General features: G+C 49.7%; 2 protein-coding genes across 7 annotated transcripts in view; one reads left to right on the top strand and one right to left on the bottom strand.

Moving 5' to 3' along the window:
* The window catches only part of NAPB (NSF attachment protein beta), a 36,554-nt gene extending 24,948 nt beyond the window's left edge, over positions 1-11,606 (top strand). For both annotated transcript variants that reach the window (XM_020878267.2, XM_070472241.1), the window contains 6 exons: positions 2,265-2,320; positions 2,970-3,054; positions 6,560-6,664; positions 7,344-7,412; positions 7,726-7,776; positions 8,655-11,606. In XM_020878267.2, coding sequence (XP_020733926.1) covers positions 2,265-2,320; positions 2,970-3,054; positions 6,560-6,664; positions 7,344-7,412; positions 7,726-7,776; positions 8,655-8,765 — 477 coding nt within the window. In that variant the 3' untranslated portion in view covers positions 8,766-11,606. The remainder of the gene's footprint in view (positions 1-2,264; positions 2,321-2,969; positions 3,055-6,559; positions 6,665-7,343; positions 7,413-7,725; positions 7,777-8,654) is intronic.
* Positions 11,607-12,816: 1,210 nt separating this feature from the next.
* GZF1 (GDNF inducible zinc finger protein 1) lies at positions 12,817-21,189 on the bottom strand. 5 transcript variants are annotated; one of them, XM_070472240.1, is made up of 6 exons: positions 21,171-21,189; positions 18,467-19,866; positions 17,269-17,363; positions 15,679-15,846; positions 15,058-15,215; positions 12,817-14,797 (listed from the first exon to the last, which is right to left on the bottom strand). In XM_070472240.1, exons 2-6 carry the CDS (start codon positions 19,843-19,845, stop codon positions 14,462-14,464), a joined length of 2,136 nt encoding a protein of 711 aa, XP_070328341.1. In that variant the 5' UTR covers positions 19,846-19,866; positions 21,171-21,189; the 3' UTR covers positions 12,817-14,461. The 5 variants fall into 5 exon arrangements, with proteins under 5 accessions (XP_070328341.1, XP_020733913.2, XP_020733893.2 ...); XM_020878254.2 differs by lacking the exon at positions 21,171-21,189 and adding an exon at positions 20,910-21,108; XM_020878234.2 differs by lacking the exon at positions 21,171-21,189 and adding an exon at positions 21,001-21,105.
* Positions 21,190-22,190: the final 1,001 nt, after the last annotated feature.

The raw sequence follows: 22,190 nt of genomic DNA, 5'->3' as shown, positions 1-22,190 counted from the left end.
AATGCTTGGAGAGCTACAGTCTATGGGGTCGCAGAGTCAGACATGACTGAAGCGACTGAGCACACAGGCACACCCTGCAGAGCAGCAGTCCCACTGCTCCAGGCCAGCCCCGCTCCTCAGATTTTGGGCAGTGAGAGCAGAAAGGTGAGTAGTTTGTTCCCTCCTTGGAGAGAGGGCACACAGCCTGGTTCCCTGCATGGTGACTTGGTCTTGTTTCCCATACTTATCCCATCATTACAATGGGAAGGAGTGCTCATTAGAGGATGCAGACCATTCAGAGACGATGTTTGATTAGTTAGAAATTCATGGAAAACCTGGTGGTATCGTAACCAGGACTGCCGGTGAAGTGCAGCTGCCTTTGTCTGCTCAGCACCTGTTTGCTGAGCACTTGCTGTGACAGGCATCGCACTGGGCCTCCCTACCCTCAGCGCTCACAGGGTAGTGGGAGAGGAAAGTCCTTGGGAGTGTGTGTGTGTGATGGCTCTGCCCCTGCTCCCAAGGAGTGGATTCCAGGTGTTTCTTTCAGGTATATGTTCTATGGCTGTTTTTAAATGTGCTATTTCATAAAGAACTTTTAATATTGATACTTCCTGTCATTATTCTTCATCTTAGCACAGTAGCCCATTATATTTAATCACTTAAATTGTTCCCAGTTTTTCTCCTATTATCAGTTATACTCAGAAAACTTGTATGGGAGCGTGTTAGTGAGGGAGGGCTGCATGGCTGACCCGTAGACCCCAAATATCGTGACTCCACACAGAAGTGTGTGCTTCACAAATGGGCCCCGGTGCCCTGCAGTCCAGTCGAGGCTGACGTGGCTCCAGAGGTGGCTCTGCTCCCTGGTCGTTCTGCCACCACCTGCGGGAGAGGGCCCAAGGCTCTGTAGTCAGCTCTTGGGGGGTTCCCAGTGACCCCAGCTGGAGGGCTCTTCTGATGGGGTTCCCCTGCATCCCCACACCCCCCTCTCAGATCCTTGGGGCTGCCCTGCAGGCACTCAGCTGCTGGCCCGAGTCCACATCAGGCCTCGCCTCCTCTCCACTCCTTGGGTGAATCTGGATGTTTAAGGCAGGAGTGTGCTCATCAATTGCCTATTTACGCCCACAAACTAAGGACGGTCCTTACATTTTGTGACCACTGGTGGGAAGAACATTGCATGGCACATAAAGTGTGTGGGGTTGAAATCCCACCATCCACAGTCAGGTCTCCAGGCACAGCCCTGCCTCTTCACGCCTGTGTCCTTGGTGGCGGCCTCTGTGCTGCTGTGGGAGAGCCCCGGGGGCAACGGATGGAATGGCTCCTGAAGCCGTTGTGTGCCTCATGAGGCCTGCTGCAGACGCGCTTGGCCCACCCCTGCTGAAAATGCCAATTTGGCTTCTCTTGCCAGTTGGGGTATAGAAGACATTGGCCTTTTCAATCTTATGAGGTTCTGTCCTTGTATAATTGCCTACAAACTAGCTGATATTTCCAGAGTTCTCTCTTATGAAACCTTGCTGAAAACCAGGCACTGTTGCCTGTCTCTTCCCCTAGAGTTCCTGCTCCAGCAGCATGGGTTCTGCTTTCTGAGTCGTTGGGTGCTTTATTTCACTGTGTCTTATGCCGCAACATGACCAGGGCTTCTAGCTCTCCAGACTGCAGCCTGTTTCCTCTCCACCTGACAGTTCACAGCATCCCCATCTAGATGGAAGGCAACATCCTGATTCTACAGGATCCCTAGGTCTCGTAGGAATGTCTGTGCTGCTGCAGCAAGCCATAGAGCTGAGTGGAATAGCTCAGCTCTGTCACCCCTTAGGGTTTGGCAGTGGTGGGGACACCACTTGGGAACCAGGCTGACAGAGGGCTGCCATCTTCTTCAGTTTATGGCTTCCAGCATCACTAGACGTGGTCACAGCTCATAGGAAGGGGACAGGCCTGGAGAAGGCTGCAGAGTCAGCTGTATGGACCACGCCTGGAGGTGGGCCACAGCGTGTCTGCTGACATCCCCTTGGAGAGGATGGGTCACGTGGCTGCCCCTGACTGCCACAGACCTGGGGAAATGGGGTGGTGGGCATTTGGGTCAGGGGTCAGGAAGAAGAGAGTCTGGTGGACAGCAAGCTACCTGCCACCAGTTTTCTGGAAGCACATGCTTTCTTGTGTTCCCAAAATAAAGCAAGCCGGGTTTTGAAAGTTGTACTGCTGAAAAGGGTTTCTTTATAGGAAAAATACTTGTGCAAATGTAAATGCAACTCTTCAAACAAGTAGTTTGAATAAAACGTGTGTGTTTTCAGGCTATCGCCCATTACGAACAATCAGCTGATTATTACAAGGGGGAGGAATCCAACAGGCAAGTATTGTTTTTTTTTTTTTTACAATTTTGTGATATGTGATGAAAGGTTCTGATAGTTTTGTGTGAGGAAAGGTTCTGACATATTGGTGTGTGATGAAAGGTTCTGATAGATTTGTGTCATGTGGTGAAAGGTTCTGATAGATTTGTGGCATGTGATGAAAGATTCTGACAGATTGGTGTCGTGTGATGAAAGGTTCTGATAGATTTGTTGTGTTGTGTGGTGAAAGGTTCTGACAGTTTTGTGTCATGTGATGAAAGGTTCTGACAGTTTTGTGTCATGTGATGAAAAGTTGTGACAGTTTGGTGTCATGTGATGAAAGGTTCTGACAGTTTTGTGACATGATGAAAGGTTTTAACAATTTTGTACATGTGATGAAAGGTTCTGACAGTTTTGTGATGCAGTGAAAGATTCTGATAGATTTGTGTCGTGTGATGAAAGGTTCTGATAGATTTGTGACGTTTGATGAAAGGTTCTGACAGTTGTGTGACGTGTGATGAAAGGGTCTGACAGTTTTGTGATGTGTGATGAAAGGCAAACCTCCGCTTTTTCTCTGGGAGTCTCTTGCACTGGACCTAGTGAAGGTGCGCCAAGGTGCCTTGTCATTTTTCTTTGTGACTGTCACCCTGCCCTGGTTCTTGGTTTCAGCTCGGCTAACAAGTGTTTGCTGAAAGTGGCCGCGTACGCCGCCCAGCTGGAGCAGTACCAGAAGGCCATCGAGATCTTCGAGCAGGTGAGGCTGCTGTCTGCGCAGCTTCGAGCAGAAGGCCTGCTGGAGTTCGTGTGCTAGTATTTTGTTCAGGATTTTGCATCATGTATTCATACGGGCTGTTGATCTTTAATTTCTCTTGTGACGTCTTTCACTTCGGTAACAAGGTAAAACTGGCCTCAGAATGAGTTAGAAAGAGTTCATTCCTCTTCTGTTTTTTGGAAGAGTTTGTAGAGAATTGATGTTAATTCTTTAGATATTTGGTAGAATTCAGTGGTTTTCTGTACTGTTTTTCTATTTTCATCGATCCTTCTGTTATTCTGATTTCTATCCTCTACTTTCTTTGGATTTATTTTGCTCTTCTTTTTTAGGGCGTTGATGGTGGAAGCTTAATTTACTGATTTTCCTCTTTGTTATATGGGCATTTTTAGTGCTATCAGTTTCCCTCTAAGTGCTGCTTTGACTGTCTGTCATGATTCTGTTACATTGTTTACATACAATAATGTAAATAATGTACATTCTGTTACATAGCAATAAATAATTTACTGATTTCCCTGGGTTTTTTTAATAAGTGTTTTGTTTGGTTTCCAGGTGTTTGGAGATGTCCCTGTTATCTTTGTTTTTGGTTTCTAGTTTGATCCTGTTGTGGCTGGAAAGCACAGTCTGTGTGATTTCAGTCCTTATAAGTTTATGTTCTGTGGTGCTGCTGTTACTGGGTGACATGTTCTACAAATGTTGATAAGCTGCTCGTGGTTGATAGTGTTGGGTTCTTCCGTATACTTGCCGGTTTTCTGTTTCTGTTGTTGAGAGTGGAGTGTTGCAGTCTCTATCATTGTGGATTTGTCTAGCTTGCATTTCTATCAGTTTTTGATTCATGTTATTTTGCAGCTCTGTTTGCTGCATACTTATTTAGGGTTGCTGTGTCTTGCTGCATTGGCCCTTTTATCATATAATGCCCCCTTCTGTCTCTGGTAATTCTCTTTGCTCTGAAGTCTTTATCTGCTACTAAATATAGCCTCTCCTGCTTTCTTTTGATTAATGTGTATATGACATATCTTTATGCATTCTTTTTCTTTCACCCTGCCTATGTTGTTACAGTTGAAGTAAGTTTGTTGTAGACAGCATAGAGTTAGGTCTTGTTTTTAAATCTACTCTGCCACTTTCTTTTAATTGGTGTATTTGGCCCATCCACATTTAATGTAATTATTGACATATTAGAATTGAAGTCTGCCATTTTATTTTTTTGTTTTCTGTTTATTGTGTTTTTTGTTTTTCTGTTTCTTTTTTTCCTGCCTTCTAAGGGGTTGCTTGATTACCTATAGTATTTTTTAGTATCTCTCTCTAAATTGCCTTTGTAGTGTTTGCTCTAGGTGTTGTATTTACATAATGTATCACAGGGTAATGATGTCATTTTTTTCAGTTCCAATGAAATATAGAAACCTGACCTTACTTTCTGTTCCTTTATCCTCCCCCTTTCAATATATAATTGTCTTTAGTATTTTCTCCATACACTTTTAGAAACACACCAGTCACCATTACAATTTTTACTTCAATCACCCAGTTTAATTTACAAAACTGAAGAGGAGAACAAAGGCCCATTGTATTTTCCCATATCTTGCTTACTGTGTTCTTTCCCAATGTTTCAGGATCTCTTCCTGTATTTTGTTCTACTTAGACAGCAATATTTGCCATTCTTTTAGGGTATGTCTGCTGGTGACACATTCTCCTGGTGTTTCTTCACCTGTGAATGTTTTGATTTCCCCTTCTTTCCTGAAGCTGGATATACAGTTTTCCCTGGGTATACAATTCTGGGTTGACAGCTCTTTTTCAGCACTTGAGAAATGTGCCCTTATGACTGGCTTAGTTTCTGATGAGAGGTTTACTGTCATTCAGGCTGTTTTCCCTGGAGGTGTGGTGGTGTTTCTCTGTCTCTTTCAAAATGTTTTCCTTTGTCTTCAATTTTCAGAAGTTTTTATGGCTTAGCAAGGGTGTTTTTGCTTTGATGCTATTTGGAGTCACTAAACTTCTGGAATCTGTGGTTTATGTTTCTTGCTAAATTTAGGGAATTTTCAGCTACTATATTTTCAAGTGATTTTTAGCAACTCCTTTCTCTCCCCTTCTGGGACTCAGACGGCCCAGATGTCAGGCCTTATTTTATCATCACATACATCCCAATGCTCTGTTCCTCTTTTCTCAGTCTCTTCTCTCTGCTGTTCAGACCGAGTAATTTGTAATGTCTACCATCAGTTCCCTGAGTCCTCCGTCTCTTCCATGGGTTCTGCTGTTGAACCCATCCATTTTTTATGTCAGGTATTATGTATTTCAGTTCTGAAGTTTCTGCTCATTTCTTCTTTGTATCTTCTAGGGGTTTTTGCCGAGAATTTTTTTTTCTTACTTCACTGATGCTTGGGTTTTCCCTCTGGTCTCAAGCACTTTTGTAATTTCCGGTGGAAACATTTTAGGAGGATTCCTTTAACATCTGTTAGATAATTCTAACATCTCTTCCGTGTGAGAACTGTTGTATTAGTTACCGGTCTTTTTCATTCAGTCTGAGTTATTCCCTTTTCTTGGTATTGCAAGTGAGTTTTCCTTGAAAACTGGGTATTTTCACATTGTGTTATAGGACAGGATCTTGTTTAAACTTCCTCTCTCAGCTGGTCTTCTTTGACACTTAAGGGGTATGACCTGTTCCTGCCAGGTATAGATAGGACCAGGCTCCCCACCCACCCTCCTGGTTCCTAACAGGTGATGGTAAAGCCAGGCGTGCTGGGAGGCGAGGACACCTCATTCCCTCTAGGAGGCATGGTGCAAGCCTAGGAGGCCATGGTGCACCCAAGGCCTCTGTGGTGGGGGCACAGACTGGCTCCTAGCTGGTTCCCTTGGCAGGAGGGTTGAGCTCTCCGCCCAGTCCCAGGAGGACAGGCCGTCCCGTCTCTCTCTGGCTTTTATTGCTGTGGGTGGGGTGGATCAGAGCAGGTGCCATCCTAACCTTCCCTGTCTTGTACACTGCTCCTCTCCTGGTCCTCTGGCTGGAGAAAGCAGGCTTCCATCTATTTCCTCACTTTTTTATTTTTTCTTTGCCACACCCACTGGCATTTATGGGTTGTTGGCTTTCTCTGTTCTAAGTCAGGGATTTATGCAAGAAAAAGCAGGCAACTCCCAGCCATTTGCCCTGTGCCCCATGCTGATCTGCTCTTCGCTCTACCTTTTAGTCTCCTGACATTAGTTTTCTATAAAAGGATCAAGGCTTTTAGTTGTTCTTAGCAGGAGGGACAGAAGACAGCATGTCTGTTCGATCCTCCTGGACATGGAATTCTGAGTTGCTTTAAACAGGTTCAGCACTTTATGTTTCAGATACTGTTTCCTGTCTAGTAACAGTTCTGGTACATGACTTTGGGTTAAAAGAATGGATTTCTTAGCTTCTCTAACATAAGATACAGAGAGAGCACTTGCTAAAGAGCCAGTGAGGGTCAGCATGCTTTTTGTAGGAAAGCCAACCTTTTCACTCTGATCCCACTTTCTTGCCTAGATTGGGGCCAACACCATGGATAACCCTCTGTTGAAGTACAGTGCAAAGGATTACTTCTTTAAAGCCGCCCTCTGCCACTTCATAGTGGATGAGCTGAACGCCAAGGTGAGGCACCCTGAGGCACAGCTTTTGATGTGCTTCATTCACCCCGAACACGGGTGCTCAGCCCTCATCTGGAGCAAAACTGCGGTACATCCATGAAAAACAAGACAAGGATGAGTCCCTGACCCCATCCTGGCTGTCCTGCAGCTGCTGGAATCCCAGCTGTCAAGGCTCTTAAGTTAAAGCAACCCAGGGGCCACACCTCATTCAGGAGTTTGGTTTAAAGAAATCGGGGCTGAGGGGAGACAGGAAAAGTAGAATCACATCTTTTTTAAACTCAGAAGTGGAGTTGGAGTGAGGATTGGGAGAAGTGAAAAGCAGAGTGGAGTCTGGAGGCAGGCGGGGACAGGGTTGGCATCTGGGCCTTGCTGTCCAGGTGCGGCATCCATCCAGAGCACGAGATTAGACGCCTGCCCCGGCAGGTGTGGCGATGATGTCTGTCTCATGTGGCCTTCTCCACAGCAGTCTCTTTCAGGAAAACTGGTTTAGAAGTTTACTCTTAACTGAAATTGAAATTCAAAATAAGTAGATTTGGTCAGTACAGGTTGCTTTTGATGTTGAGTGTACGTTGAGTGTAACAATTAAACAGGATGTAAATAAATTGTGTTGATGTTAATAGAACATCAAAGCTTCATTTTCTGGCTCAGTGACTCAGATGTTAACAAGTGGTTTTCTTCTCCAGCTTGCTCTTGAGAAATACGAGGAAATGTTTCCAGCATTCACTGACTCTAGAGAATGCAAATTACTGAAAGTGAGTAAGTGGGATTGGAATCCAGCAACGTTTTAACCCTGTGAAGCCGTGAGTCCTGCTCTTGCACGCTAGGCTTCAGATGCCATTAGGGTTGGGTGCGCACCATGCTCTGAATTGGGTGGATCAGAAATGTTAGCACAAGGCTGGATCTCTGACCTGGGTGCCTCTTGTATTTGAAAACTTCGCCATTTTTGTAAGTCATTTGGCAACATCAGTTAGTGTAGTAAGAAGGCTGTTTCACTGTTTAAAGTATTCACTCATAGATGGAACTTCTTAGCCAACCAAGATAATTTTTCTGTATTTATGTTCCCAGAAACTTCTAGAAGCTCATGAAGAACAGAACAGTGAAGCTTACACAGAAGCAGTAAGTTCCCCTTTGGGATTTAGTGCGTTCTCTGAAAGATTACATTATAGATACAACTTCTCTTTTTCATCATGTAAATGCTAAACATCTATTTGGACATTATTGTGCTATACCTGTGTTGTTTTCCAAAAGAAATGTTTTTAGATTTGGTGGAATCTAAATTAAGACAGTCTACGAGCTCAGCTGACTTTAGCTGCAAGGCAAATATATATCACATACAGTTACAAATGTATTTGGATATTTTCTATGGAAATAATCTGATCCATAAATAAATGAGAAGTACTATCAGTTAAATCAGTTAAATTTAAAACATAAAAATAAAGCAGTGAGAGTTTGTTATATTCTTGGCATAAAATGGGAAAAAAATTTTTACATTCACCAATTTCCTGTTTTCCCATCTTTTTCATCTTAGGTTTAGAATCAAAGTGAATTTCTTAGTGCCCTTAAGTAATTCATTCAACCTGGCTTTGAAGCCATGGTGGGAAGCGAGTTTCCCCCTTTAACTTTTGCTACAAAACCGTTTTCACCCTGTGAAAGTCCATTCTTTAATGACTCATGGAAATGAGTTGAAGGAATTTTTCCTTTTGGTCTCTCTCTGCAGCTGTGTTTTGTGTTCATGGGAGACTGGGGCCACATTAATTTTCCTTGTCCCCTTGTCCTTATACAAAGGCTCATGTCCTTTGTCACGTTAAACGTGCTCTTTGTCCAGTTACAAAGGCTGCTGTGGATTTTTGCCATAGCATGTTAGCATAAGGGCAATGTAAAAAGCTCTTAATGAAGAAAGTTGTAACCTAGAATGAATGATCTTATAGTGTGGTGTAATTCTGTGTTTGACTATGTTTCCATGGACCACTTTCTGCTTCTCTTCCCTTCACCAGGTGAAGGAGTTTGATTCCATCTCCCGCCTGGACCAGTGGCTGACCACCATGCTGCTGCGCATCAAGAAATCCATCCAGGGGGACGGGGAGGGGGATGGAGACCTCAAGTGAGGCGCAGTGTCCCTGTGGCATGCCGCCGAGTCCTCGTTCATTTCGTGTTAGGGCCAGTGATCATTGTGGGACGCCCATTCAACGGCTTCATTTCGTTGCACATGAGCCTGACAATGTGTGTGTGTGTTTAAGCTGCCATGTGTGTCACCGTGCTGTGGGTGGGTGGGCTGCTCCTGTGCATACTGTGAGTGTGTGACGGGCTGTCTCCCGCTTGTCAGAGTCCCCAGAGTTTTCCAAGAACTCCTTCAGAATCTTCCTCCTCGTTATTTCAGTATGTGCAGAGCTCGTGTTTCATTTTGCCACATGTTTTTATGTCCCTTTTCTTGGACTTGCGTACCCAACCCAGTTGTTCTAATAGATGCTTTGCATGTTCTCTGTGAACTTGCACCTTGGTGGATTCTCTAAACGTGTGTGTTTAGTGTAGGATGGTTGTTCGGAATGCATTTATGGCTTTCCTCATTAGAATTATTTATCCTTTTTGTTATCTCGTGATTCTTTTGACAGCGCCAGTGACCCATTTCCCTGCTTTTGTGTATTGTTCTGTAGCTGACGTGCATGTGAGAACTCAGGTCAGCCAGGCCTGCTGGCTGCTTGCGGTGGGGTGAGGGAGCTTCCTGACAATGGCCCGCTGACGTGTGTGGCCGTGTGGAGGTGAACTTGAGCTCACAAGTGCACCGTGCGTGAGATCTTGGAGAGACAGGCGTCTTCCTTTCCTGGAGGGAGTGTCTACTTCTAGTTGGGACAGGACCCTTGCTTCACCTTCACAGAAGGGTGTTTGAACTGGCATATCCCTTTCCTTTCATGTTCACACACTTTCCCACGTTGAGAGGGCACCCCGTGTGCCCCCTCGTGTACATCCTCAGCAGAGCCGGGAGGTTATCTCAGTCGAAGCTTATATGTCATTCATTTTCATTTTTAATTGTCTGTCATTCATTTTATCTGTTAATGGACACGATGGGCTTGGTGGGCTGAGTACAGTACCATTTACTGCACCGTCGGGAAAGAGCCCCAGTGAGCTTCTGAGGGGACCTGCCCTTAGCCAATGGATTGTTTTATCTGGTGTGTTTGAATTCTATCCTATTGTTTTGATTTATACATGTGCCCTATTGACCTGTGAACTTAATTTCTGCCCTTTATGTTACGTACTAATAACCTTGTGCTTAGATGTGCTCTTGTTTCCTGAATCTCTTCTAAGTGATTTGTTCGATATGCGTTTATTGCTAGGTAATGGCAGCGTTGACAGATAAATGGGATTTCCTATGTCCTGTCAGATGTTAACTGGTATTTGAAAGGTGTTGCATTTTTGGATGGCCAGCAACTGGGATTTGAAGGTGCCGTTGGGCAGAAACAGAGAGTGAGTCCAGGTTGAGGGCTGAGCTGGGAGGAAGGTTTGGGGATGGGGAACAAGTCCGACTAGGAGGGAGGAGAAAGTGGCAGAAAGGAGGCTGAGAAGGATCAGCAGAGGCTTGATCGTGGAGCAGCCCTGTGGGCAGCCGTGAGGATTCAGTGGCTGTAGTTGCGGGGTCATCTGTGCGGCTTGGGCTGGTGGAGAGGTGGGGCAGTGGTGGCTCTGTCCCAGCCCATAGGGCAGTTGCAGTGGACCAGGAGACATGGGTACTCTGACCCTGGCCCCTGGCGTCCAGTGAGGATTCCTTCTTTCCTTGAAAGGTTTGGGATCCTTAAAAGAAAGCTGGCTGTTGGTTATGGTCCATTTTGGAACAGAGCCGCCCACTTGGTACTTCTTCACATCCTATCGGAACCTCTTAGGAAAAAAACTCTTAAGAGAAGTGCGGTTTTGTTGCTCTACCTGATTCAGTGCCCAGCCTGTCAGAAGCATGTGGGTGAGAGGAGCGTGGGTCCTCTGGCTGCAGGGGGACAGTAACCCTTCCTGCCAGCCATGCACTTTGTTGCTGGTCTGGAAAGTCTGCTCCCACTTGTTAAGGAAACTTGTGGTCTGACCATGTAAAGAAAAAACTGAATGTTTTGCTTATTAGCTTTTTATCCTGATCCCCTGACAGACTCCTGTCTGAAGACCTGGGGTTTTGAGAAATACTATTGGCAGCATTTTCAGTCCCTGGGATGGGAAGATCCCCTGGAGAAAGGAACAGCTACCTACTCCAGTATTCTGGCCTGGATAATTCTATGGACTATATTGTCCATGGGGTTGCAAAGAGTCGGACATGACTGAGCCACTTTGATTTTCTTCACATCAGAGTTGTGTTGAAATGAACACTAGGACCAGTGACTGAGTTAAGATGCTTTTGTTTTTAATATTTCACATGAAAAAATAATTGTACTGGCTAGAACAGACCACTGGAACATGAAAAGGAAAAAGTCCCAGGAACAGCTTCAGGCTTCGTCCCTAGAAACGTTCCATTAGAGTGGGTAGTGCTGTGATTTCCAGCATTTATAAATTGTTATTTATGAACAAAATATAATGACTATGTTACAGTCTTTGTATTTTAGCGAGTCATGTTTAGTTCATTGTCAAAAGTGTTAAAATTTCTTATGGGAAAGCTTTGCTTTTTGTGGCAACATTTTTATAGCTTGTGTGAACTTTTTTATTGAATGATTTGGAAGCAGTGTCTTTGCACAGTTGTGACCACGTGTGACAGTGCCCCCTGTAGCCACAGTGTGTGTGTTTATTGTTTCCTCTGACACCATGCATTTCAGATGCCCGGAGTCAACCCCCATGGCTTCCACGGGGGCCTGGGACTCTCTTCCCCAGGGCTGTCAGGGAGGGTGTATTATGAAAACTCACCCTGGATGATAAATCCACCTTCGCAGAGTCAGTGTATTTTGTGTGAACCTATGCAGTAAATAAAGTCCCAGTTATGAGCAGCGTGGTACGTCTTTCCTGGCTGGTTTGCACAGGTCAGGGCTGGCTTCTCGTCCTGGAAGGTGTCTCCGGGCAGTGGGCACAGCCATCCAGGCTCTGCAGGCCCCGCATTCCCATCCTTGCTGCTGCCAGGTCAGGGAGCTCACAACAAGGTTCAGGGAGGAGCGGCCCCTTGGTGGCGGAGGCCAGTGGTCGGTCTATCTTGGCGGAGCCACATTGACTTGGTGCTGTCAGGGCCTTGTTCAGGTCCCTCAAAGATCATTCAACCCACAATGTATGGTCTAACAGGTGGTCCCATTTAGGAGCTCTGCCCCATGGTTGATCCTCAAGGTTAGTTTCTCATTCAGATGCCTCTCAGAATCTTTGTGTACTAATAGAAGCTCTCGTGGTGGGTTTTGCCGGCCTCGGGGAGGGTCCCACGGTCCCTTGCTGGTGGAGGGAAGTGGGCAGTTCCCAGGCATCAGCTGGGATGATGTGCTAGCTGGTCCTGTGCCTGTGGACAAATCGCCTTTCACCTTAAGCGACAGGAACACCATCAAGTAAAGGGGACGGGCACTCTTTTGGTCTCCAAAAATGTCCCTGCTGTGGCAAGGCATGCAACATGCAGGTTGGAGTTTAAATTGTAACTCACACTCAGATTGGTCAGTTTAGATGACCACCTTTGGCAAAACCACATTTCTGTGAAGGTCATCTTTAAGAAAGCTGGTAAGACCTGGCTAATTTTTTTTTTTTCAGTCTGTACAACAAATTTTGGGTAAAGGCAGAGGCAGGGGAGCTTTGGAGTTTGGGCTGACTTCGTCTTCCACACGAAGGCCAGAAGGTGCAAAACTGGGTAGCATGTCCTGTGGGTCTGGGGCTGACACTGACTTGGCAACACAGCACCCAGATGGGAGAAACGGAAATGTCCCCAAATCCTGAGATGCACCTTCAGCAGGGTTTAGGGAGCAGCCCTCCCCTCCCCTCTGCTCCCCAGAAGCAAACAGAGAAGTGACCGTAGACAGAGGAGGCCCTGTGGAGCAGACTCACCATGGCCATGACAAGGCCGGGCCTGTGCACTGGGCCAGGCCAGTCACATCTCAGAACACAAGTGCAGCAGACAGAGTTGGCGAGACTCTCCAAGGACCAGAAAATGCAACTACCTGTTTCAATCAGGAATCTGACTTCTACAGAAGGTGAATTCTAATCATGGAAATAAACAGCCTCGCAAAACTATTTTTACAAAACAAACATTTATTAACACATAAAACTTTTGTAGAATCTCTAAAACAAATTCAAGACAAAAATTCCAGTAGGTAACAAAATAATCTATTATTTAAATTCCTTCTTATTAAGATGACTTTATCCCATGAAACAGTTCATCAGTGGGTAGGTTCATTCTGTTGAGAGTAAAACGTGTGTGAAAATAACTTCTGTAAATACAAGAGGGTGATGCTGTCATAGCAAGAGACAGACATGGGACTCAGTACCCCAGGAGCAGGCGTGTGGCCTGTGTCAGCCCCCCGGGCACTGTCAGCATCTCATGGGGAAGAAAGCATCTTGGGTCTTCCTCTGGCATTTTGTGCACTTGTGTCTCCATCTTGGACTTACACATAAAGTACCTTTCTCTTAGAAAATGAGTGTTTTCACAGCAAGTTTAATAAATTAAGATATAAGAAAAAGAGCGACTAGTGACAGAGGAATTCTTTGCTTTTGATCTGGGTCACCTGTGAGTCAAAGCACTGTGCGCACGGTGAACTGCCCTTGCCAATGGGTCAAGAACCAGGCGGGGCGGGATGCAAATGCCACTTGAGCAAGAGTGGCCAGCGTGAGACAGGCACATTTAAGACAAGACTGGCCGTTCCGTGGTCCACTGTTAAGGCTAATCAAAGAGGAAGGAGCGTGCCAAGGTGCTTGGTCCCTGCTGCCCAATCTACACATGCTCCCAAGGGAACGCCTGTGTCAGGCTCCTCACGGGTTAATGGAAAACACTGGGTTTCTGAAAATCACAGAAATAAAGTAAAAAAGGTCTAGCAAAACTACCAATACTCTTGTGTTCTTAGATTTGCCACAACCACTGCATTGCTACTTATGGATAAAATAACTACACTATGTTTCAAGTGTTCTCAGCCCCTGGCTTTTTTCATACCTCTGCAAAAACTACTCCACTGTTTTCTGCTAGTCTTTGGTAGGACAGCTTTTACCTAATTGGGTTTTTCAGAAGGAAACCTGATGGCCACAGTCACTTCATGTCATTTTAATGACCAACTTCCTAGTTGCATGTGTGCTACGAGCAGCTACTTAACAAGTATTCAGTTTAGTGCCTACAAGCAGGGGCAGGGGCCAAGTGCTGTCATTCATCTCTTCAGCCCAGAGCATCTCTGATGGGCTTCAGTTTGACAGGAAAGAAACAGCTGAAAATAAATACGTGGTCCCAGTTTTCTTTCACCTTGGTAGAAAAATAGCTTTAAAGTATCAGAAACAAACCTACACAAAGCCTAAGGCAGCGAGCTGGTGCACAGCTCTGGGAGCAGGGTTGGCGCTCTGCTCCATGACGAAGCTGAGCAGTAAGCGTGGCCTTGTGAGCGTCAGGGTTGCTGGGCATCAGGGCACTGCCACCAGAGGTCAGTGAGGCGACGCTAACTGCCTTGTTTGCTGATGAAGTGTGACTGAGGTCATGCGGGTCAGGATTTCTAAGGGAAAGCTTGAGAAATGACTTGATAGCAACATGCAAGTAGCAGTTCAGGAAACTGGAAGCCATCCCTGCCCGCTTCTTTGCCTGCAGTTCTTCTTGGCCCTTGACAAAGCTCACATCCAGCCCTCCCGTGCAAGTGCAGGCTGGAACCCTCCAGGCAGGTGACCCCGCTCCAGTCCACGTGGGTCAGAGAGCAGAGCTATGTGGGCCCGGCTCTGTCTGTGGTGTCAGCTCGCTAAGCTCACTGATGGCAGTGGCCAGCAGTGTGTCCTGGGACCCCACAGGACTGTCAGACTTGCAGGCCGGGTCTGCGGGACTGTCCTCATGCATGGCAGGCATGCTGCCCTGGACGGTGGCCAGGTTGTGAAAATGGCCATTTTCTGCAAAAGACAGCAATTTATCGGAGAGTTTGGATGGTGCATACTCGTCATCAGGCTGCTCAGTCTTGTGGCCGTCGCCGTTCTTGGGAGAGCCGTCCACGATGACCAGGAAGGACTTCCACGGAGTTGTCTTGTCATGGATCTGTGAAGCAAGCGCACAACGGCGGTCACCCACGTTTCCCTGCCCAGGGTCTGCAGACCCCCGGTTCACAGCCATGTGTCATTGGGCCCAACAGCCTTCTCCACCCATCAGACCCCTGTCTTCACCGTGGTCCTGGTCAGAACGGACTCAGCCGGCAGAGGCCCCCCTCCCGGACAGAGGGCCCCAAGGCAGAAGTTCGGGCACTCTGCCATCCAGGCCGCGCAGCTGGAAGCAGCGCCCCCAGGGCCAGCCTGGCTCACCGAGGTGTGCCGCCGAAGCGTGGACTTGTCGGTGAACGCCCGCCCGCATGCGTTGCACATGAATGGCTTCTCCCCCGTGTGAATCCGGTGGTGGCGCTGGAGAGCGTTGAGCTGTGTGAACTGCTTGCCGCACTGGTCGCAGCAGTAGGGCCGCTCCCCTGAGAGGAAGGGACGGAGGACATGGGGCTGCCTATTGCTCTGTGGCCACACGGCGGCACGCCCCGCCCCGCCCCCGCCATAGCAGGGCCGCAGGAGCACACGCCCCCCACTGCCACATGGGGCCCCTGGGGCCGTGGCCTCACCCATAGCCGGCGCGATGGCTGCAGGCAGCTCACCTACTTTCTAGTCACACCTGACCATGCACACATGTGGTGTCCCAAAAGGACATGCACACCGTCACCCCTAATTCTAATCTGAAGGTTTGAAAACGTTCACATGTCCACATCTGTATACACATGTTCAGACCTTTCCAGTTTGTCAGAGAAACTAGAAACTCAGGAAATTTTTAAATGCTATTAAGTCACACAATGTAAAGTTAAATTACAAATAATTTTTCAATAAAACCTTCAAGATGTTTTCTTGCATACTGACCTCCCATCTCTGGCAACACTCCAGCCATACCTGTGTGGACTTTGATATGCTGATAAAGTGAATTCCGCTGAGCAAAAGTCCTGAAACAAACTTCACATTTAAAGGGTTTGGACCCAGTATGTATCCTATTGTGATGTTTTAAATACTCCTTGGAAGCAAAACTCTTGCCACACGTTTCACACATGAAAGGCCTCTCACCTACACAGAGAGAGGAGACAAGGAGTTAGACGTGACACAGGCGGAAGGACTGGGTCCACCCTCCCAAGTGCCCCAACAGGCTGCGGGTTACCTTCTCTCGTGAAAACTACCCGGAAACATCTACTCATGTTTGGTGCTTGCTACCCGCTCAAAGTTGGTAGAAATGCCCCCTGGAAATCTCCAGAAAGATTCCAGTAGATCAGGATGAAAGAGCACGTCCAGCCAGCTCACATTTTGGAAATTCAGTCATTCCCAAACAAGAACAGCCTGCTGGAAGAGTTGGACTTTTCCACAGGGCTGCGGTGGGTCTCTAGCAGAAGCCCTTCCGGAAGGGAGCGGAGTCTGCCGTGAACACACATGGCTGTCCTGGAGCCGTGCCCGCCCACCTGGCCAGGTGAGGACCAGGAGGGCGTCCACCCTCCATGCTGTTAGGTTTGCCCTGATTTCTCAAATGCCAAAACTGGCTTCAATAAAATCTGAACATATTAGCATGTCCATCAAATGACCGATTCTAACTGAATGCCTCAGTGTGACCTGACCTCCCCTCCCCTACTCTCATCAGACCCTACTGCTTTTTCAGTCTAGTAGTTCACATCATTAAGTGGCTCACCTATCTCACCATCTGAACTTGAGGCTCACAGGACAGTGCAGAGAAGTAAACAGTTTTAAATGCAGGCAGGAAGGAACTGGGCTAGTATGATAAGCACAGTACCGAGCAGCTGGACTCGCTGGGGCTCTGACCCCAGGAGCACTGCGCAGAATCAGAATGGAGAGCTTAAACGTTCTCCCTCACCTGATGAAATCATACCACAAAACTTCTAAGAACCCCATAGTTCCACTACTTCAACACATCATATAACTCTAAGTCTGCAGATTTTCAGTAAAACTGGGATTCACTGTATGCTTCACTGTCCATTTCTCAAGCTGACAACCAAGCACTGGCATTTTTCATAATATTCAGAGACCTTAGGCTGAAAGGCTAAGGGTGGGACAGGGTGGATTTACCCGATTATTGAACCACTTTCTTGGGGCTGGACAGTCAATTTGTTCCTGATGCTGTATTATTAGAAACAGTAAGAATGGAGATAATAGTATATGGCTTTCCCCACATTCTGAGCAGTTTCCTTCAGAAAGAGTCCTGGAAAGGGAACTTGGGGCTGAAACATCAGGGTACCTCTGGATGCCTAAGACACAGGACCATGACACTAAGACACATGACAAAGGTCATGGCCATGGGCAGACAGTACTGGAGGCACTGGGGCAGTGGGCATATTTTATTAATTTACTTGTGCTCACTTACTAGATGAGAAAGCAAATCTGGGCTTTAACCTGAACCCCAGGCAGACAGCAACATCTAAACTAATAAACTGCAGTTTCCCTTCTACAGCCAGGAAAAACATTCAATCACAACAGCATATTTACCTGTGTGACACCTTTTATGATAAATCAGCATGTGGTTCTGAGTGAATCTTGCACCACATTCATCACAGACAAAAGGTTTTTCCCCCGTGTGAATTCTGAAAGCATAACATAGTAATTCAGATTGTGTTCCAAAGCTCACTCGGCATCACCAGCTCCTCCCTCACCTGCAGAAACACTTTGCTCCACGAGCCCGCATGTGAAGGACTGAAAGGTAGTGAGAACCAGGACTCTCACCCCCAAGTCAGTCTCTGCCTGAGGCAAGACTGCCAAGTCCCGCCAGACACAGAGCCCCCGAAATACACTGTGTGGTTAGTGCTGCCCCACATGCAGGCAGAGGCCGCACCTCCATAGGTTAAGATGCTCAATAGCACCACATGGTATTTATAAAACTGCCTCATTGAGAACAGTCACCTAGACTGACAAAGAACCATGTGATCAAAACCTTTACTGTCCTTTTTCAGTTCAACTAACAGTCTAGAAAGAACTGTTAACACGTGAAGCTAGCTGGTCCCCGGGGCACACACGTCAGCCCTGCATCTCAGGGCGAGGACGGAGTGACCATCACAGCGTTTCCTGAGTCCTTCCTGAGCCGGGCTGGGGCAGGAAAAGGACAATGAACACCCACCTACCACCCCCAGACTGGCCCAGGGTGAGGGCAGATCTCGGGGAGAGTAGAAAACTTCTTTGTCTGAATTTCAAGTATTGAGCACCAGAAAGGAATTTAAAAACTGAAAGTCACCTTCTTGTACTTCAGAATCAAAACACAGAATCCCTATCTGTCCTAACCCTGGAGCTTATCAGACTGACAGGTGGCAGGCACTCTCCAAGCCCAGAGAAGTGTCCCTCCACTGAGGTCTCCAGGGGGACCATGCCACCAGGCTGATCTCAGGCTGGGTCCCAAAGGAACGGGGCTGGGGTCTCTGGCCTGACTCAGCAGGGGTGGGGGGTGGGGTGGGGCTATAAGGGGTGGGGAGGGGCCCCTGAGCCTGAATGAGAGGCTGGGGTCCCCATAAGCCCAGGCCCGACCCAGGGAGCGCCATCCCCACATCTCCCTGGGTCTCCAGGGAGAACCCAGACGAGGGAAGCAGCCCCCGACTTCGAGAAGGAGCAACCAAACAGTGACCCCTCCCGGGAGAGGGGACCACACCGGCAGCCAACGCCTCCACGCCCACCCGGGGAAGGCGCAGCCCGGGCCTACCTCAGGTGGGTCTTGAGGGCCGAGGGCTGCGAGAAGGTGGCCGGGCACTCGGAGCAGCCGTAGGGCTTGTGGCCGGTGTGCGTGCGCTCGTGCAGCCGCAGCGCCGTCTTGGAGCTCAGGCCCTTGCCGCACTGCTGGCACTGGTGCCGCTCGCCGCCCCCCTCGTGCACCTGCACCACGTGCCGCTTCACGTCCTTCTTCCTCTTGAACTTCTTGCCGCACAGCTCGCACGGGAAGTGGCGCTCGCTGCTGTGCACGTGCCGCTGGTGGCCCTTCAGGTTGCAGCGGTTGGCGAAGGTCTGGCCGCAGGTGTCGCAGCGGTGCACCACCTCGGTGGCCACGCCGTGGTGGAGCCGCACGTGCTTCAGGAAGCTCTTCTCATACAGGAAGGCCTTCTCGCAGCGCGTGCACTGGAAGTTGCTCCTCCGCCGACCCGGGCCCTCCTCCCCCTCCTCCTCCTCCTCGTCCCCCTCCTCCCCTCGCCCCACTTTGGGCAGCACAGCCTCCGCTCCTGCCCCGGCGCCGCTGTCCTCCTCGTCCTTCGTGACTGCTTCTTTCTCGGTTTCCAGGGCTTCTGGGCTGGGCTCCTGGGGCCCCCCGCAGTCCACCATGTCCTGCTCAGCACTCTTCTGCTGCTCCCGGAGTCGACGAGTGTACTTCTTTTTAGGGATTTCCACGAACACCTTCCTCCCAGCCAGCCGCCCACTGGCCCTTCTGAGCTTGGGGTAGGGGGGCTTAGCCACCTCTTTCCTCTTGTCTGGCTTCTCCCTGGACTTCCTCGGGGGCAAATCTGGCAACAGGCCATTGCTGATTCTCTCTGCTGGGGGATCCAAAGAACCGGCAACCCCGTTGGCCAGAGGGCCATCAGGGGCCACCCCTGCCCAGGCCTCTGGGGCTAGAGCAGCGGTAACCTGGGAGCCGCTACTCCCTTCTGCCTCCTGAGACTCTGAGAAATTCTGCAATTCCAAAAGTACCGACTCTAACATCTGCTTCTTCAGCTGAAAACAAGTTTCGGATAAGTCCAAACACTTCAGCTTTTCCGCCATTTCCAGCATCCGCTGTACCCGATCTTCCTCAACCTGTACCTTGGCTGTGTAGACAAACTCAAGAAACGAAGCGAAGTCGGCTACCTGCACTTCATCTAAGTAGACATTAGTCCTGGCACCATCCACAGTCTTCTCGTTAAGGAACACTTCCTTAAAAAACTTGCTGGTGGCTGCCAGTACTGCCTTGTGGGCCATGAATTCCTCCCGGACGCCCTGGTATTCCACGCTGACGGTCACGTCACACAGGTGACCCAGCAGGCGGAGCTGATGCATCTCATGCAGGAGGTTGATTGGGGAGGACTTGGATTCCAGCAGGACCGCACCACTCTCCATGTTGCTTCTTCCCAGAAACACCTTTGAACACAAACCAAGAATTATTAATGCATGAGCACCCTCCAAAGCAGAAGAAATTAGAATTGTGAGGATTACGCATCAGTTCTTTAGAGGATATAAACTGATTAAAGACCTAAAAAACCTAACTTTCCTCCCGTACACTTTCATGTCACACATCAGGTCTCAGCATTTTTTCTGAAGTCCCAATGTACCTCCAGAGACATTTGTATGAAAAAAGACTAAGGCTGCCCTAAAGTTATTATTAATGAAATATGTTAAAGCAACGATTTGCTTCTCGAGGTGATTGTTATTTGCCTGCAGACCCAGACCCCCTAAACAGAATTTAAAGCAACAATAAATAAGGTGTGCTGCTTTCATCAGGAGGAGGAAATGGCAACTCACTCCAGTATTCTCGCCTGGGAAATCCCATGGACGGGAACCTGGCCGGCTAGAGTCCCCGGGGTTGCAAAAGAGTCGGACACACGACTTAGCGACCAAAACACAAACACTTTGATCTGGAAACCAGATAAAATACATGGCCACGACGGTTAGGAGAGCAAATCCTGTCTGACTTTGAAAACAACCGATTGAAGAAAATATCTTTCTACGAAGAAAACTTCCAAGAAAGTAGCGGACGATCCACGGCATCTCCACCCCCGGATGCCCGTCCTACTGCACTGGAGCGATCGGGGACACAGCGCTGGGGTCCAGCTGTGCTACCTGAAGCAGGGCCCTCAGCCCCTCCGGCCACAGAGGCTCCTGGGCTGAGGCTGGACAGGGCGCCGTGGGGGTGGCAGCCACGCCGGCCGGCGACCCCGGGGTAGGCTTCGCGGGGCGGGGGGTGGGGGCGGGCTGACACGATCACAGAGCGGCCGGGCCAGACTTGGGCCTCCCCCCAGCACACCGCCTTCCAGTCGGGTCCGTCCGCCCAGACCCGGCCTCCGTCCCCCCGGTGCGATCGGGTCCCTAGGCCGGCCTTGCCGGTCCCGGTCCAGCCCCTCAGCGCCCGCCGGACGCAGGGGCCGTGGCCGCCTCTCCCCTAGCCCGCCGCCCGCTGAACCGACCCCGACTCCTCGGCGGCTTCCCAGCCCGCGGGTGGCCACTGAGCGCGAGGCGGGGGCCAGGCCTGCCGCCCGCGCCCCGCTGGCCGCGTACCCGCCGCCTCAGACGTGCTTCCGAGGACTAGGCCCGGACACTAATAGACGGACAGACAGGCGGCCCGACGGACGGGGGGCGGGGCGCAGAGCCGGAGAGGGTGACGCCGATTGGCCGCGTCAGGCCAGGCCCCGCCCCCAGCTGGTAGAGGGGAGGGCCTGCGCACGCACTGGAGACGGTGGAAGCCGTTCGAAGAAGTTACGTGATCCGACGCACGGTGCCGCCGCGCGCCCCGCCGGCTGCGCGGGATTGCGTCACCCGCCGCGAAGTAGAGTCTGCGCCTGCGCAGAACACTGTGCCGGAAGCAGGGCGAGGGGGAAGGGCCAGGAGAGTCACGTGACCCATGGGGGGGGGGGGGCCCAGCCGGGTGGGCGGGACGGCAGGAGGGCGGGACACCGCTTGGGACGGAGCGTCTGGTGGGTGGGGTCAAAGGGGGAGAGCCGGTGGGGAGGAACCAGGAGGGGGCGTGGCGTCGGGAGAGGGCGGGGCGGAGGGGCGGGGCCTGGAGGGCGGGGCGCCGGGAGAGGGCGGGCGCGGTGGGGAGGAGCCAGGATGGGCGTGGTACCTGGAGGGGGCGGGGCGCCGCCACGTGCCGCAGGAATCTGTAGGTCTAGTTGGGCAGCGCCCGGCGGAGTCGGGGTTGGGGTCGCTGTGGGCGCGCGGGCAGCCGGCGCGCGGACGGCCATGAGTTGAGCCGGAGCCTCCTGTGCTCTGAGAGCCCGCGAGCCTCGCACTTGGGCCATCGCTCCCGGGCGTGTGCGCGCATTCGGCTGTCCGCAGGCGATCCCGGGACCTGGGCTGCCCCCCGCCCACCCGCCCCATTCCGGAGGCTTCACGTCGCCGCTCCGAACCTCCCTTTGTCTTCATTTGTCCCAGAGGCCCGGCATATCCTGGGCCGACCTCTCATCCGGTGTCTTCTGGTTCAGTTTGCACGGTGTAGACAACGTCCAGAAACGAGGCAGATCCTCTGCATGGTCCTCGTCTAGAACAAGCCCTCTCTTACTGTCTCTGTACCAGTCTGGAAAACATCTGCCTGAAGTGGCTGGGATGTAGTGTGGACCCGGGTAGCGGGCCCGGATGCCAGGGTCCAGGCAAGGGCAGCTTAGGTAGCAGCCTCTTTTCCATGTTGTCAGGGCAGGAGGAATGGGAGCCATTGAAAATAACTATTTATCATCCTTCAGCTTCCATGT

The sequence above is a fragment of the Odocoileus virginianus genome, chromosome 9, assembly GCF_023699985.2.
Source record: "Odocoileus virginianus isolate 20LAN1187 ecotype Illinois chromosome 9, Ovbor_1.2, whole genome shotgun sequence".
Taxonomy (NCBI): Eukaryota; Metazoa; Chordata; class Mammalia; order Artiodactyla; family Cervidae; genus Odocoileus; species Odocoileus virginianus.
This window is presented reverse-complemented; position numbering and strand designations above follow the sequence as displayed.